At 42.1% G+C, this 18627-nt stretch overlaps 1 protein-coding gene across 2 annotated transcripts in view; it reads right to left on the bottom strand.

The window, feature by feature from the left end:
- The window catches only part of HABP4 (hyaluronan binding protein 4), a 35843-nt gene that overhangs the window by 10268 nt on the left and 6948 nt on the right, over positions 1-18627 (bottom strand). The window contains exons 2-5 of one of the 2 annotated variants that reach the window (XM_075931851.2): positions 9594-9741; positions 6119-6280; positions 5867-5938; positions 3762-3860 (exon numbers count right to left, since the gene is read on the bottom strand). In XM_075931851.2, coding sequence (XP_075787966.2) covers positions 3762-3860; positions 5867-5938; positions 6119-6280; positions 9594-9741 — 481 coding nt within the window. The remainder of the gene's footprint in view (positions 1-3761; positions 3861-5866; positions 5939-6118; positions 6281-9593; positions 9742-18627) is intronic. The other variant, XM_075931852.2, reaches the window with a different exon arrangement.

The following is an 18627-nucleotide window of genomic DNA, read 5'->3' as shown; positions in this document are numbered from 1 at the left end:
CTTAAGTTGAATCTGTATGTAAGTCAGAACTGGCGGTCAGTTTCAGCAGCGGCTGAATCTGGACGCCAGTTCCGACTTACATACAGATTCAACTTAAGAACAAACCTACAGTCCCTATCTTGTACGTAACCCGAGGACTGCCTGTACTCAAATATACTTTAAAAGTTTTTAAACCAATTGAAAGACAAGCCCTATAGGAATCTTCCAGGTAATTATAAAAATGGGAATATAAAGATCACTGGGACCAGTACCGTTTTTATATTTTAACACATGAACTATAGTAAGGAACACATTCATACTGCAGCATGCCTATAGTTTAGTCATGTACACAGTATGTTAGGAGAGGTTGTAAACAAAAACAAACTAGAAGGAATCTAGACGATTCACAATATGGACAAATAGAACTAAGATAAGGTTACACTTTGATCAATACAAGATAAACTATGCTGCCTGGGACCAGTATAAAAATGAAAGCTCAAGAACAGTAACATGTTCAAGTGATGATGGCAGAAAGGTTATACATAAGCTTACAGTGCAATGGTATTAAAAGCCTCCCAGTTTATCAAACACTAAACCAGGAAAACAACAATACTTCTACAATTCACAAACACTCGATCCAATTTCTGGGGTCTTTTTCCTAAAAGGATCAATTCAATAAACTGAGAAGGGAGGGAATGACTAAATTAGCTTTTAGATGACACTTAAAACCAAGTGCCTTGACTGCAAGTGGTCATTAAAACAGCTGGAATCACTGACCTCTAAGAAGCCAAAATGAAATACCGGTAGTTAAGTCTGGGAGGGTTACAGCTATTTAGGGGCCCATATTGAGCTGCCAGTGAGGAGGCCTGAGACTGCAACTCTGGAAGGCACAAAGCAATTGAAGTCATTTTAAAACAGACTAAAACTAGTATTCTATTCAACCAGTCCCTGGATGAATATATGCTGTAATTCTGAACAGCAAAAGTTATAAAGACACTGACTATCCCAGTCAGACTGTTAACAGTGTAGGTTTCAGCAGACGTTCTGAATAAATTCAATCCCTAATTATATATTCTACCCCTATTAGAGATGACATTTAGTCATTCTTCTGAAGTGTGGGCTTATTGTACTGCTATCTTCCTTCCTTCAGATATAGTTACAGTGAGGCCCGTATATTTAAATACACATATAGCTTGCATATTGCTTTAAGAATTCTCAGGAAGTCATTGATGTAAGGTTCTGTGAAAGGCACAGTAACTATGCATATTCTTGCTGTGCCCTTCTCCTACATCTAAACTTTCATTCAGGAGGAAAGTTCTAGCCTTCCTTTCTACAGCAAAAACCTTAGCACAGTAAATAAATCCACAGCTATCTTATTAATTCTGCAGAGAAATAGTCTCTCTGCAGAGAAACAGTGATAGGCTTACACTTTTAATAAAGTTTCATGATTAAAAGCCAACTGGATTTTCCTCCACTACCTTTGAATGCACTTTTCATTTCTTTATGTTCCATAGAACCCGAGATTAGAACACATGTACTTAACAAAGAAAGAGCTAGGACAGCTGGATTTGATTTTGGATTTCAGCTACCATTAAAAGGAAAGTGATGCAAGACTGAAATATGACTCTAAACTACTCAAGAAAAAAAAAAAAGACTTAACAGAGATAAATGTTAAAAATAGCGGGCAAAAGTGGTATAGTGTATGCCTATCTGCACTACCCACATTATTTAAATGTAATGAAAACTATGTTTCTGCAAACTCGACATTCTTAATTCAAGTTTGTCCAAGAGACCCTCTTTGCTGCCAGTTACTTTAAATGAGAGGCAGGCAATAATTTTAATGGGGGAGGGGGTCACTAAGATTTTGGTAAGAAATCAAGGGCTGCACTTCTGTGGAGGGGGCGTAGGGTCTGGAATGGTGGATGAGGTGTAGAATGGAGCTTGAGATCGAGGACTGGGGTGCAGGATGGAGTCTGGGGGTCTGAGAGGGAGTCTGGGTGAAGGAGGGGACTCTGATCTGGGTCAGCAACTTGGGGTGCAGGGTCCAGGAGGGGTTATGGGTGTAGGAGAGGATTCTGGCCTCGGGGACGGGTGTAGGAGGGACTGCAGGAACTGGGAGGGTTTTGTGACTAGAGGAGGTGGAGAGAGGGGATACAGAGTGGTGGCCTGGGCGAGCTGCTCCACATGGCTCTGCTCCTGCACAGGGAGGGAGAGAGGAGGTTTTATTTGATGACCCTGCCCTTCAGCAAAATTTCTCAGATCCTATTGGCTGGAAACCGGCCAATGGGAGCTGAAGGATTTTGCTAGGGGACGGAGACAGCACATGAAGCTTTCGCCTTCCTGCCCAGACTGCATAGCAATAAGCAGTCTGCTATTTAAAGTGGCTGCAGCTGCTCTGTAGTAAGGTTGCTAGGAGGCAGCCACAGGTCAGATCCTGCCTGCTATCTGCCTCTTGCCCCACCCCTGCTTTAACACACTGAGTAAACCAAATATGTTAATTGCATAGTTTACAAGGTTAGGCCAACTTAATTTTTAAATATCTCCAACTTGAACATGAATGTACATAAAACATAGCAAAGTGGTTGGCAATAACTAGATGCCTTCAACTTTTGTCTAATGACTGACAAAAATCAAAGTCAGACAGTGATTTCTTCTCAACTTCAAATGTAAAGGAATGTTGGATGAAATATGACTCCTTACTTTGATGTCACCATCCCTTCATTATGAGTTATTTGAGTTAGTAGTGTTGGAGATATTTAAAAACTGCTGAACTGACCTAATTTCTAACTTGATAATTAAGATCTTTTGAAGTAAAATTAATATTCACATCTGGATACTGATCAGAACCAACAACTGACTGAAGATGCCAAGTAGGGATGTTTAAATGTGTGTATTCAGGTAAAATTTCAGCAGTTTACACATTGGGAAGGGGAGGCGGCTTAAAAGCCAGCTCTTCGTGAGCACTGGTTCTCATCTTCCTACTTCCATATGTTGCTGCCTCTGATACAGAAGCAGCAGTGTGAAAGGCATGTGGCTCTGTGCGAGCTGGTATGCGCAGGGAGCCAGCTTCAAAAGCAGATCCCTGCATATACCAGCTCCCGCCTGCCCTTCCACACTGTTGTCTCTGTATCAGGCCTCGGATACAAATGATGCAACACTATTTTCAAGCAGTTCATTTATTTAAAAATTGATTTGTGGGAGGATGGCCACACTTGGCTCCATATGAATCTCAAGGGAGAATTTCCTGTTTTATAGCAGACACACTTTACTGTATGATTCATAAGGGTTTTTTTCTGTTAATGTGTTTCAACCTTTTATCACTACATGGCTCCACAGGTACCTCAGTGAGGGGTTATTTTACAAGTAAAATGTCTATTGTAATATCTAAAACTGGGAACTAGAATACCACTATATAATTTATATTCTTTATATGATTTAAGAACAACAGAGAGCACTATTTCATTTAAATAAAAATGTATATGTTGAGGAAATGTATCATCTAAATTACTAAGCTTGATGATTTGTTGGTTGATATTGACACAACTTAGAATATTATTGTAGTAGTATATATGTAGCATCTGAAGGCCTCAATTGGGCCTGGAGCCCCATTTTGCCAAAAAACGGTTCACCTAAAGAATTAATTCCATTTTACAACATTTATACGTTGCCAAAAGTCTGCTAAGTGCTTTACAGGTACATTGAAAGATATGGTTCCCAACATGAATCAAGAATATTGGTATTGGCCAACTATTTTGTTTGCATTTTAAAATTAAGATATTTACGACAGACTGTACTTAGTCAGAGATTCTCCTTCGGGTGCGTCTTGGCGATCCTCTATTTCTGCAGTCTCTTCTACAGGAGCAGTCTGCTGTTCCATCTCACTGGGAAATAAAAAAAACAAAAGCCACCTAAGTCATATGGATAGCTCACAGATCAATAAACCCCATTCTTTCTAAGGGAGCAAATTCAATGACCAACTGAAGCTAGAACCCATTCTGGTGTTTCCAGAGGAGTTCTAGAAGACCTTTACAGTGATCATAAGCGTTCCCAATTTACTGATCACCAAAAAACCACAAAACCAAAAAATCATATGAGACTGGTTTAGTGTCTTACTAATACAAGATTATATAGTGGAAATCCTTGGCTGGGGGATGTGGCAACTATAAATATGTGAAAGCCAAAAATGTGCATGTTCAGGATACAAGCAAATCCCATGGCAATCAGACCCAGTGCTAGTATTAGATCACTTCACATAGCTTGACTGTTCTAGGTTTGGTCAACATGAATTTCACTAATCTAGGCTAGTAGACTGTACTCTTCATAACACTAAATCATTTCCTCTTCAATTTTGTGCTCATGTATTTTATTTGAGACAATACATCTAATGTTGTATTAAAGTATTAGTTAGGGATGTTAAGCAAATGCTTATCCGATAGTCAACAAGACTATAAGAGATCGCCTTGAAATGGCTGAGGCATTTGAAATGGCTGTCCGGTCAACTAATCAAATAGTCAATGCAAAAATGCATTGACTACTCAATTAGTCAGTTACATGATACTTAACATCCTTAGTATTAATATGCATCTTTAGAGACCTTGTAGTCATTCCTGTTCAGTATCTTATGTATTAGTATGGCAATTCCATTTTTTCCCCCTATCTGATGTACCAGATACTTCAGAGAAAAAAAAAAGTAAAGATTCCCTAAACAATCATAGGAGGAAACCTAGTCCTCTGCTTATATCTTGAAGCAAGCATTGATACATTCTTGTGCCATAGCTACAAATAAAGATGTGTAACTACAGATGGTATTCTTGTTTACATGAATTTTCTTGATTCGTATACATCTGCCTCAATAGCTTGTGGCACTGATTTTCACAAGTTTACATTTCACTGAGTAAATTAGAAAGACCCAACTGACCTTCTCTATACCATTTAATATTTCTAATTTCATTTTAAATTCAGTTGAAAGTAAATAAAAAAAATCAACTTGAAATGCCCAGATGATCTACATGCTTTTGAGAGACAGAGTAGGTGAGGTAATATTTTTATTGGATCAACTTCTATTGATGGAAGATGCAAACTTTTGAAAACGTTACCTTAAGCCTCTAAGATACCCGAGTTATTGTGAATTACAACTGATCTTATTCTCCCATATTTAACTCTTGAACAACTTGTCATTTTAAGTTACAATTACTAAAATATGCACTTGTGAGCTATTAAGTTGGTTATATATAAAGATTTAGCAAGTTTCTTAGACAACGCAATGAGAAAGAAAAGACTTCATTGGCCATTATGGAGATTTTTGCTGTATGTCAGAAGCTTTGCCTCTTCTCCCCAGAGTAAGCCAACTCAGGAGGATGCAGATAAGCCACACAGTCCTGCTATGTCCCTTTGAAGGAAAGCCAGCTTATGCAGTTACTATAATATTTAGCTGAAATAGCAGCATATCTCCAGTTGTGTGAAGGGGCAGAAATGGTTGCTTGTGGTCCTGTTTCCAGTTCAAGGAGATCTCTAATGCAGCCAGATGAAGAGTATAGAACTTATGACCTGAATATTTTGCTAGCATTGCAGAAATCTCTTTAAAATTGATACAGGCCAGTAACAGTGCCCAAGCCCACCATTTACTAAAACAGGAAAGCTAATTATATTTCAATCCAGTCAAAAGATGACTTGGCCTTAGGCAAATGGATACTTGGAAGCCTGACTTAAATGAAGACTCTCCTCTAGGCTAGGATTTACTTATTGAGCAAAGGGCTAGTAGGACACTCAAAAAACTGAACAGCTGGGTTTCAAGCTGAAAAGCTTGAAATAAAAAGGTGACCGTGACCAAGCATATTATTTTACAGAAAATGTTAAAAACTAGAATGGGCACAAATTTGCCTTATACCTCAGATCATCTTTAACTGTTCCCCAGTTGCGAGCTCCACTTCCATTCCTTTTGTCTTCTGCTTTGATTCCTCTAGAAACAGAAACAGTATTCCTCAAATCAGAAATTCCTCTCTTGTCGGTATACAAAACTGAAGGCAGTATTAATTTGTTGATTATACTCTTCCCCACTCCAAACATTTCAATAGCTTTTTTAAGGGTTGATGTGTGTGTTTGTTATTTTAGATGAGAGCAGTAGACACACAGCACTTACGTTTTATCACTCCCACTCTGTCTTTCAAACTCCCGTTTTCCTCTTTGGTCATAGCCATTAAGACTTCGGTTCATCCCAACACCTCTTCCTCGACTTCGCATTCCACCTCTTCCTCCCCCACGACCTCTCATTGGTCTTTCCCGGTCAAATCGGTCAACAGGCCTGAAAGACAAGAAAGATTTCTAGTGAGACTACTTCTATGCAAAGAGAACATCTGGCATTATAAGGGATGATTTAGTGCAGTTGTGATCATAGATCAATTACATTATTGTTGCAGACCCTCTCCTACTTGATTAAAATTGGCTGATGTCTATGCCTAACTCAAAGATGCTTATGCAAAGTACATCATGTAACATTTTAAAAGTTGTAATCCACTAAACCTGCATACCCTATTTTTGTGCACATATCTTTCTTGTACACCAAGTTAGAAATTTTAAGTGGGAATCTGTTTTATTAGTCTAGATGTTCTAGTTTAAAAAAAATCAGCTACACTTTAGGAACTTAATGGCTCAGAGAGGAAGTCAACAACCTATTAAAGGTTTTGTTTTTCCTGTAAACGCAAATTGTGGTTGGTCCTAGAAAGACATGTGACAATACCACCAGATCCTGCCATCTTGAACCTGACATTTTCCCATGGAGATGTGGAGACTAAAAAAGGGTTCCCATCCCAGGAAAAGTCTATTTAAGGAATGGAAAGCAATCAGTCTTTTTTCTTCATCTGGCTTTTGAAGTTGCCTCCCCATTTACACTTTAAGAAAGTACACATGAAGAAACCTAAAACAAAGAACTCTAAAGACAGAGCTGTAGACCCAGGTCAGAAGGAAAAAAATTAACTCTGCCTTGAAACATTCTCCCTGAAACAAGGACAAGGAACGAGGAATATACTTTGCATGTAACAATTTCTTAGTGTATTAGGATTAGTTAGCGTGTGTTGTTTTGACTTAGTAACTTATTTTGATCTGTTTGTTTTCACTTGCAATTGCTTAAATCCTACTTTTTACACTTCATAAAAACATTTTTGCTCAGTGTAAATAACTGACGGGGAATCAACCACTGTGCATCTCTTCTGTTGCTAAGGAGGGCAAATGTATAAGCTTTCTCTGTGTAAAAGTTTTACATAGTAAGATAGACCTATTTGGGGGTTGATCCTTTTATGGGGGGCTGTATTCCTGGGAGCTGTCTGTGGCCTTATAGCTGAGCCACCCAGAAGCAAGCTGGTTCAGTGTCTGTGTTCCTTGGCTGGGGAACAGCCCCCTAGCAGAGTCAGAGTTGGGGTGAGGCCAGAGCACCTGGATCAGAAGGCCAGGGTGGTGGGGCACTCCAGAAGTCAAATTGGCAGTCTCAGTGGCATGACCAGCACTCAGATGACAATCCTAAGTGTACCCTGTGATTCAACTGGTCACATATACACATTAGACATTTTTAGATCACATCTTTTACTAGCATACACTCGTATCCAGACTAGTGCTCTTTGTCAGCATTAAAAACAAACTAAATATGAACAAAGTTTTAGATATGAATTCTTTTATCCTTGTGTCAGTAATGGAGACTATTAATTGTGTGTTTTTCCTCAACATGCCAAACATCTTAAAGTATTAAATTAGGCACTATTAGGGCATGTCTACATAGCAGGGCTAAAGCTGACATAAGCCAAGCAACTTGAACTATGTCAATTGCATAGTGTAAGTTGAAATAGCTCATTTCAGCTTTTGGCACTGTCTAGCAGGAAGTCCAAGAAAGAGCACTCTTCCTCAGCCTTTCCTTACTCCTGGTAAAATGATGGTTACAGGAGTCGGATTAAGTAGTCCTCCAGCTCAATATTATTTTGCTATGTCAAAATAACTGCTTGTAGTGTTGACACGGACTATGTTATTTCAGAATAACGTTAGTTATTCCGAAATAACAGTGCTGTGTAGACGTACCCTTACTGACTTCATATTAGATTTGCATGTGCTAGATGCAAGTTCTGGATTTGTTTAAAGTCAGCCTCTTGTGAGAAATAAACAAAACAGTTTCAAACCCATGAATATTAAAAAAAAAAACCTCAAGAGAATTCGTTCTATGAAAGAGATAGTAAGACTGATTTATCTGAGTTCACTGACCATACAGCATGGTCAGGAGTAGATCTGGTTTATTAGCTAACGTGGGTATAAGCAGGCCCCCATGTATTCTTGTGATTGTAGAATTTGATGTGGAATCCACCCCTTGCTTCACAATTGTGCTCCAATTTAATTTTTTGTTAAGTTTCTAATCCTTATGGCTGCAAAAATAACCTTGAAATTTTGAGTCATGTAACCAATAACCATCCATGTCTGTAAAGAATCTAAAGTGATAGCTCTGAAAGATGAGAAGTGTCTGATTCATGTCACTCAGGGCCCTTGGACTGGGACACTCTGGAATATGACTTTTCCACCTGAAAGATGCCATAGAATTCAACAATTTTTACTGTACCATGTGTTATTTTGCTTCAGTTAGGCAACACACATTGTTTTCTGTCTCCCTGCAGATATCTGCCTGAAAACTCTCTCTTGCTCTGTACCTTTTCTCCAGCTCTTCACATTTCTTTTTGGGAGAAGAGAGAAAAGGACAGAGGAGTGGTTGTGAAAAGGAACCATAGCTTTCAGTCAAGGTGCTGTGGTAACAAAAAAATAAATAAATGCAGATTTCACAGCAAGGCAACTAAAGAAGACAGAGCAGCAGCTGAGGCCCAGAGAAATGAATAGCTGAACATCTATTATTTTTAACGACAGGCTAATCCTACGCATTAAGGAATTTCATGGAGCTACAAGGCTTAGATAATAACATCACGAATCAGATTTTAAGTAAACACCTATATGGTGAAGTCATGAAATATCACCAAGTACTGCACAGCAGGTACTGAAACCAGATCTTTAAACCAATTCCTTAGCTAACAAAATAAGTCTGTATTATTCCACTAAAGTAACTGACATGAAAACACTAGACCCATACAACATTCTGACTGCAGTGTAAATACAAAATAGTTTACTGATCGACAAAGAGCCAATCAGTTTTCAAGTACTTACACAACCAAACCTAGGCTATCACACTAATAAGTGCTAATTAAAATTGTAGTTCATAAAATAAATATATAATCCTATTTAATTGGTTAACTGGTTAAAAGTGAAGTTTAAATGGTTAAGTGATTGGGGGTGGATGGCTGAAGCAGTCCCTGACTGCAACGCACCTGGGCCCACGACCGAGAGGGGCTGCTCCAGCCGAACTAGAGCGCTCCAGTCCATGGCGGGCCCTGTGGGGCTGGAGCAGCCCCCTGCTAGTGGTGGACAGGGAGCTGCTCCAGCCCCCACCAGTTAACTAGAACTAGTAAGCATCATCCATTAAGGGTGATTCATACTGATTAACCAGTTAGCCTTTCACATCCCTAGTCCATAAAAAGTCTCTTGGGACACTAATCCCTTCATTAAGGGCCACCTTGAATCATCTTAGAGGTACACACTTTTCTACTGTGAATTCCACTTGTCTCTCCTTTTCATAGGGACGGTATTCCCTGAAAGAAGGTCTCCATTCAGCTTTGTCTTGTTTAATTTCTGTTCCCCTGTTATCATTCCATCCTTGTTCTCCCCTTTTAGGAGCTCGCTTCTGACCTGCACACATACACACACACACACAAAACACAAAAAAAAAAAAAAAAAAAGTGAGGATTCTAAATAAAAGCAGTAATGATAAACTGAGTTACAATTACCCGACTACTGACATAGTAGAGGTGGCTACGCCACTATCCAGTCCTTTACTTTTACATACCTACCAAGACAATATAGCTGGAGCAGGTGGCACCATCTGTGGTTAAGGTTCTTAACACTTCCTACCATAAAAGACCTTATTTGTTGCTTATAATTCCAAAGTTTATACATTCAGGCTAAAATTATCATGCCAGCCATCTACCCCAGCTGAAAATTCTGGAGTGCTTTGGCTAACACAGTTCATCCATTTCAGAAAACAAGATTAGTGAAAATACCTAAATTTTGCTAATGTTAAAAGATAACAGGACCTCTGTCTCTCCTGTACTCTTTCAAAGCTCCTTCGGTGGGGACAATAAGATGGCAAACAATCAGGCTATATCTACACTCATGGCTTCTTGCGCAAGAAATATGCAAATGAGGCTCAGCGTGGAATATCACCGAGCCTCATTTGCATACCTAATGAGCCGACATTTTTGCAGAAGAGGCTCTTGCGCGAGAAGGAGCTTGGCTACACTGTGCTTTCTTGCGCAAGAAAAACCCTCTTGAGCAACGCCGTTATTCCTGAAAATAATCAGCATAACGGCACTGCGCAAGAGGGTTTTTCTTGCACAAGAAGGCGCAGTGTAGACAGCTCCTTCTGGCACAAGAGCCTCTTCTGCAAAAATGGCGGCTCATTAGGCATGCAAATGAGGCTCGGTGATATTCCATGGTTATATTCCATGATTAGCCTCATTTACATATTTATCGCACAAGAAGCCGTGAGTGTAGACATAGCCTAAGATGGCAGAACAGCCTGACTGGAACACAAAGGAATGAGGAATGGTGAGATGGGGAGCAAGACTGCTACAGGAGACAAATGATGTGGATCAGGAATCAGGAAGCTGGGACTGAATAGGAGTGGAGGGAGACAGACACAAGCAGATATATAACCCTTAGAACATATTCTGCCACAACCTGGAATTGAACTCAAGAGTCCTGTCTACATTCCTCTATAATCTGTAAATAGATATGAAATGAACTGACAAAGTGTCATCCCTTTCTAGTGGTAGTCCATAAAAAGTGACAATTACTACTGCTGTATGCAATGGTGTTGTTGCTATGTCAGTCCCAGGATATAAGAGGGACAAGATGGGTGAGATATCTTTTACTGGGCCAACTGCTGTTGGCGAGAAAGACAAGCTTTCAAGCTTAAACAGAGCAGAAGTGGAAACTGTATAAAGCTTGAAAGCTCTTGCACCAACAGTAGTTGCTCCTATAAAAGCTATTGCCTCACCTACCTTGACTAATTATATGAATTACTCCATTAGTTTAAATGGAAGAAGTCTGTACCGTGGACCTAACCTGTTGAGGAAACATATGGATGTGATTGCATCACATGATAAAACCGGAAAAAAAATGTAAGTTAGGAAATTACACAAAAATAATAGAGTATGTAACAGTTGCAAAGCCAAGCACTGAAGAATTAGGAAATACCAGGACTGAGGCATTATGATACAATCTTTAATTACATGATCCCTTACTATTTGTCTCATAGGATCCTTACCTTACTCACTGCACAAGACACATTGTGCTCTGGAAATGAATAAAGCTGTTGTATATAGGATCATTGCTTCAACTGTTACATAAGTTGGAAGTTGTATAGTGAGTGAAGCAAGAGATCACATGAAGTGAAAGGATGGTCTTGTAGTTAATGCCACCTTGGGGAACTAAATTCTATCCCTGTCATGGAATTTCAATGGGATAATGGGCAAGCCATCTCAATCAAACTTTATAGTTAGTCACTAGTAGTGCTGTCTTTTTGGAGTGCACAAACAGTGACAGAAGGCCCAGCCAGATACACAGATATGTTTGAGCACAGAAAAGCAACAGAAGTCAATGGAAGAGGAGTCCAGGACATATTAAGAACTGTAATAAACCCCAAATAATCTCAAAACAAATTAGATCATAGGTGCCTCAAGTTGAGGCTCCAAAGTTATTAGTTAGTTGGAAATTTTGGCCTCGGTGCTTCAGTTCCTTCACCTATGAAATAATACCACCGCCACTGAATCCAACCCGGCTGTCATGAGGATTAGTTCAATAATCTTTATGAAGCTACTCAGATACCATAAATAGAACTGTGATAAATGGCCAAAATGGTAACTGATTCAGATTCAACCTTTAGAGATGTGTTAGAAGAGTAGTAATTAGGACCATTCCACATTAGATAGGCTAGAACTTTGAAATCCAGGTCTGTATTTTTAGAGAATTAGAGGTGGTACTAATTGTATGTATCTGTTTTGTTAGTTGTTAAACTGGAAGTGTCTGTTTACATGGTTATCACTATAGCTATTGAGTCAGAGATCAAAAGGAAATACCAACATTTAGATTAATCTTGGGTGAAATAATGTCTTTGTCTATGTGTCTCTGAAGTTTGTATATGAACTGTTTAATGAATAATTGCATTATGTTAATCCATATAGTTAATTACCATTTAATTAATTACCAGCGATGTTTAGAAATGCCATAGAAGGTTACTTCAAAAGCTTATTGGAGCTTCAGGGGGTAGCCGAGTTAGTCTGTTACCAAAAAAACAACAAATGGTCTGGTAGCACTTCATAGACTAACAACACATGTAGATGGTATCATGAGCTTTCATGGGCGTAGCCCACTTCTTCAGATGACCAGAGCTTATTGTTCACTCAGGATGGCATGGTCAAGAGGCTGCTATAAAAGGCTCTTGGGACCTGATCCATTGATGTCAGATGTGCTCAATGATTTATGCAGGGGAAGCCTGAGTCGGTAAGACAGATTTCCAGTTCCACACCTTGGTCACCCTGAATATGAACTTTGGACTAATTCTGAAAGAACTCAAACCACAAAGCTCACTATATCTACTATGAAACTGATATCAGAAGTGTACTCATGCCTGTATGTATATTGATCTTTAACTAATACTCACACTTTTAGTAAATTTTAGTTTTGTTAATAAGAATTGGCTGTAAGCATGTATTTGGGTAAAATCTAGAGTATTCATTAACTTGAAAGGTACAGGCAGTCCCCGGGTTACGTACAAGATAGGGACTGTAGGTTTGTTCTTAAGTTGAATCTGTATGTAAGTCAGAACTGACGTCCAGATTCAACTTAAGAACCCCAGGCATCCCCAAGTCAGCCGCTGCTGAAACTGATCAGCAGCTGATTCCAGGAAGCCCGGGGCAGGGGCTTCCTGTAGTCAGCCACTGGTCAGTTTCAGCAGCGGCTGACTTGGGGACGCCTGGGGCAGAGCAGCTAGGGTGCTGCCGGGTTGGTCCAGTAGCGCCCAGAGCGGCGCTACGGGACCAACCGGCAGCGCCCCAGCTGCTGTACCACAGGCGTCCGGAGCAAAGCCGCGGAGCACGGGGGCAGCGGGACAGCCCAGACGCGCTGTGGCTGTCCTGCTACCCTCGGGCTCCGCGGCTTTGCTCTGCTTTGCTCCCCATCCCCCTGGTCTGCAGACCAGGGGGACGGGGAGCAAAGCAGAGCAAAGCCGCGGAGCACGCGGGCAGTGGACAGCCCAGACGCGTCTGGGCTGCCCACTGCCCGCGTGTTCCGCCGCTTTGCTCCCCGTCCCCCTGGTCTGCAGGCCAGGGGGACGGGGAGCAAAGCAGAGCAAAGCCGTGGAGCACGCGGGCAGCGGACAGCCCACACGCGTCTGGGCTGTCTGTGTGTTCCGCCGCTTTGCTTCCTCTCCCTGGTCTGCTGGAGACCAGGGAGAGGACCCCGTTCGTAACTGCGGATCCGACATAAGTCGGATCCGCGTAACTCGGGGACTGCCTGTAATGTGTCTAATCCTCTGAGATTTGTACAACTTTCATATTTGATTTGGCTGCCTACAAGGGAGCCCAAAGGCTGAGTCGCTTTAAGGGAATTGCGTTTTGGGGTCTAGGTAACCAGTAAGATGCAAGAGAAGCTATTTTATGATTACTTGATAAATTTAAATATTGGAATAGCTGCTGAGTTGGGGATTGTCTGCTCCATTCTTTGCAGTTTGCTCTGAGTAACCCCAAACCCCATTCACAAGGGCGCTATAGACAAACATATTGAAAATAATGGCTTCAGTGCAGGGTTTGCATGACAAGTGTTAAATAACTCCTGGGGATTCTCAATGGAATACAGCAAGTGTCCCATAGAAAAAGGTCAGGGATGTTCAAAACTCAGAACTTGTGAAAGTTGCAGGGGCAACATTTTCATCCACTGTAGCTTTCTTAATGCATTCACATATTTCTCACTAACTTCCACTCTCACTTTTGGGCAGCTAAAATATTCTAGAGAAATGTATGGGCTTCTGGGAGTTCACACAACCTTCCATACAGGAAATTAATGCAGTTCACTACACCGAAAATTTCTATCCCAACTTAAATTGTACACTCTAAACCAATTAGCCTTACAACAAACTGTATATAGTATCTCTGTTTTCATTTCCAATTCTGAAGCAATCTACAAACTGTATATAAACCATTATGCTTATCATATATATATATTATATAGTAGCCCAGTGTCTGAGCGTCTGTAATGGTGACGTACATGACCCCGCCCCCTGGCCGTGTATGTCAGTGTCCCACCCCCTTCTCCTCCCCCGTGGCGGCCCGCTTCATTGGGGGGAGGGGGGACCAGCCAGGAAGGTAGCGGTGCTGACCGGGAAGGGGGGGCGGGCCTGGAAACAGCTAACGGGGGGGGAGGGAAGGGAGATGCGCAACAGGGCTGGCCGGGGGAGCTAATGGGAAGCAGGGCTGGTCATGGGGGGGGGGGGGGCGGGAGGGAATGCATTGGGCAGAACGGGGATGGCCAGGAGGGGGCGGGGCTGGCCGGGAGGAAGGGGTGAAATGGGAAGCAGAGCTGGCGGGGGGGGGGGGGGGAGGAGGATGCAGCGGCGCTGGCCGGGGAGATCAGGAAGAGGAACGGGCTGGCGAGAAGCAAAGCTGGGGGAGGGGTGCAGGGGGGGCTGGCCGGGGAAGATCAGGAGGGGAAGTGGGGGAGAACCGTCCAGCCGGAAAAGTGGGAGGGGTGAGCAAATTGGCCGGTGGGGAGCAGTACTGACCTGGGCACCTGCGGCCTGTCCCGCGCGGGGTCCCAGCTTCCCCATCTCCTCACACTCATCCGACTGAGGGCTCCCAGCAGCAATCACGGCCCCGCCTCCCAGCGGGACTCCCAGCCGCTCCCCCCGCCCACGCCAGGCTTCCGTCTGGCGCGCAGCCAGAAAAAGAAATCAGAAAATACCAGATATTGCACATGTCTGGTATTTTCTGACTTTTACTGGACAGAGCATGCAAATACCGGACTGTCCGGTACAATGCTGGACACCTGGCAACCCTACCCACCCCTCCTCCCCCACGGCAGCCCGCCTGAGCACGCAACACTCAGCCAAGCTACCACGGAGGGAGGTGAAGGGGGCAGGGCCATGTACGTCACCACCCTCACTTCCCCTCCTGCTGTGGCACTCAGCTGAGTGCTGCGTCCCTCAGCTGGGCCACCGTGGGGGAGCCAGCAGCGCAAGGGGCCATTTGGGCTCCCCCGCAGCGGGAGGAGAAGGGGGGGGCGGTGACGTACACAACCCCACCCCCTTGCCGTGCATGTCACCGCCCGCCCCCCTCCCTCATAGCAGCCCAGTTGAGCAGGCAGCACTCAGCTAAGCACCATGGCGGAAGGGGAAGGGGGGGTGGGGAGAGACGGAGGTGAGGGAGAGGCAGGAGGAGAAGAGAAAGAAAGAGACGGAGAGAGAGGCAGAAGGTGACAGAGGCAGGAGGCAGAAGAGAGCTGAGACAGAGGGGGAGGCAGTAGGAGGAGAGAGAGAGAGAGAGAGAGACCGGAGGCTCAGGAGAGAAGACCAAGGTGGAGGAGAAATCTGAAAATCCTGTCTTATGACGGGCTAATTGGCTAGTTACTGGAGAATGGCCAATAGATAATACATGACAAGATACAGGTTGAACTTCTGTTGTCCAAGACTCTCTGGTCTGGCAACCTGGACCATGGATGTTGCTAGACTAGAGAGCCCCAGTCACAGAGACTGCCAGCGGCTGGAAGCTCAGCCAGTCTGACAGTAGGCAGCCTGCAGGGGCAGTGGCCTGGAGGCAGGGAGCAAGACAGGAGGGGAGCCCCGGCTGACCACTGGGGGGGGAGGGAAACCACACTGGCTGAGCCAGCAGCCAAAAGGGGAGCCCCGGGACAGCCCAAAGCCCGATCTCCCCTGGTTCAGCAAACTCCCTCTTTCGGAACCACTCAGGTCCGAGGGTGCCAGAGCAGGGAGGTCCAACCTGTATAAGTGAAGAACACTATTAATTTGAAACCAAAAAGTAAATGTAGATATGCAGAATATATTAAGTAATGTTAGAATGTATCCAGAAGGTTAACATCCATAATCTAGGCCAAACTAGTTACATTGCAGGACAAGGACCAGTGATCAGAGCCACTCTATTACATCCCATTTAACATAGCAATTCCATCAAACTTAAACACAGGACCATATATATGTGATTATGACCATATAAACTGCCCACCCCCCGACCATATATCTTAATTTGCCACAAAAATGAAAGCTGATTTTTCAACAGTTAAACCTGGCTCAACTAAGAGGAAGTCTTTAGCTTTGCATTGTGAAGATTAGCTTTCAAAATGTTAATTGACATGGTGATATTTGCATGAGCATGCAGGCAGCTCAAAACTAGCTCTGAAGTTGGTAAGTGCCCCACTCATCCCACTATACTGTTGAGGTTGACTCCTAATGTTAAGACTGTCAACATTTAGCATTTTTTTTTAAACTGGTGATCATTTTTGAAGAATGTCAAGCTAACATATTTCACTGCTGTTGCATGTAGAACCAGATAATAAGAATTAGTAGTACAGAAGCTGCTTACTGTCATAACATTAGTGTGACGAGGAAAAAAAGGAAATAAAAATCCAGTCTAAAGCTTCAGATGACTTTGTCTCTTGATAACCACAAGGAAACATCCACATATTTTCCTCCAAAACCGTTGTCAAAACATCCATTTCCCTCGCTCACTTCCCCATCCAAGTCTTTAGTGCCAATTATTTTCAATATCAAAATTTGTGACACAAAATTGAAAGTTTTGGGAAGGCCCAAAATACACTGAATTTAAGTATCAACGCAAGGTTACTGACCTGATTGAACTGGGGGTATGGTGCTCTATAATTCAAAGCTCACTGGTATGAGACATGGCACCATCCAGGACATTTATTCATCAATTATTCAAGAAGTATAGTTACAATCAACAATCTGCTTTTTACATTTCCCTTAAAAGGGTATAAAATAGCACAGAAAGAGAAACAAAAGGCTACTGAGGTTGCATATTTAAGTTTTCATGGGCAATCTTAATTTTATCCCCTTCTGTATGCATTAAGGTATTCTATACAATCTTAAGTCTGGCATTTCCTACCTTTTAAATGATGAACCTTACATGCTTTATTGCAAATTTATGTCTAATATGAAAGTTACAATACAAAGTTAGACTATTTTTTATATTTATTTTATACCAGATAAACACAGTGAACTAACTGGAGACAGTCCTTCACCTTGTGATCTCGTGCTTTCAAGATGCCAGCATTTTGTAACAATCACCTAAAACAGTTTTCCCCTACACAGCCTTATGCCCATCTCTCTCAAATAGTTATCTTGGAACTAGTCAAAAAAAAAAAAACAAAAAAAAAAACACACTGATTTCCACAGTTACTATCATGAACTAGGATTTTTCAAAATATTCAGTCTCTTACTACTCTTTGTGGGAGGTCAGGACAGCTACGTAATAAATTCACTAGTGTGCCATCTTGACAGGTTTCCTGCTCCATCAGTGATGATAAAGGTTCAGCTGCGTGCATTTTTTGTGCTCCCTTAAGTATATTATACCAGCTATGCCCAGACAGCTAGCATAATAGACTTAAAGAAAGCTCCCAAAGACCACATACTCAGGTAACATACAAAGGCACCTGAGTCAGGTTTATTGTCGAACAAAGTACGTCAATAGTCCTTAGTAGCCAGACTAACCATTTCCCACCCTGACAACGGACACAGTTTAGTTAATAGTATGGATATTACTATAGGCTGGACAAAAAGCTAAGTTGAGATAGGGAGATAAACAATCTATGATACGCACCTTATGTATCATCTTACACATTAATGACATGCTTAGTACTTCCCCTTATACTTTCCTCCAAAGCATTTCTATTTACCACCAATGGTTATTTTTCATTCCTGTTGTTTTTAGACACAATATCACTGTTCAAACTATTTTATCATGTGCTAAGTTGGGGTGTCCACGTACTGCGCTGAAGGAATGTATTTACATATTATATGTGCTTTTAGCAGTGCTAGTGCTGAGTTCATGTCCCGGACACCGACTTGCAAGTCAACATCTGCTTTTGACAAGGCCTGTCTGTTACTCATAGTATAACTCTTGCTTACTTTGGTTCAGGTTCTCAGGCATTATACCAGGCCCATGCTTCCGGCTCACTCTCTCTCCTAACCCACCATTTTAGGGGGTGTAATACACAGGTACAGTTAACATTTTACCAGTTAGGAATGAGTTCTAAACTACACCATCTCCGAAGCATACACGCTAAAGACATGAAGAGAATCACCTAAAATGTTTATAACAGGTTTATATAGAAACTGAACAGAGCTTTATTATTGTAAGGATCAGCAACTTTCATTTGCCTGGATTGGAATGCAAGCTCTGCATTTCACTGGGCCCTTTCAATAAAGAGCTGGCAAATGCAATTTGATCACTGTTCTAAGAATGGGTGAGTTGAATAAACAAGAGAAAC

This window comes from Pelodiscus sinensis, chromosome 6 (assembly GCF_052426305.1).
Source record: "Pelodiscus sinensis isolate ZL-2025 chromosome 6, ASM5242630v1, whole genome shotgun sequence".
NCBI lineage: Eukaryota > Metazoa > Chordata > Testudines > Trionychidae > Pelodiscus > Pelodiscus sinensis.
This window is presented reverse-complemented; position numbering and strand designations above follow the sequence as displayed.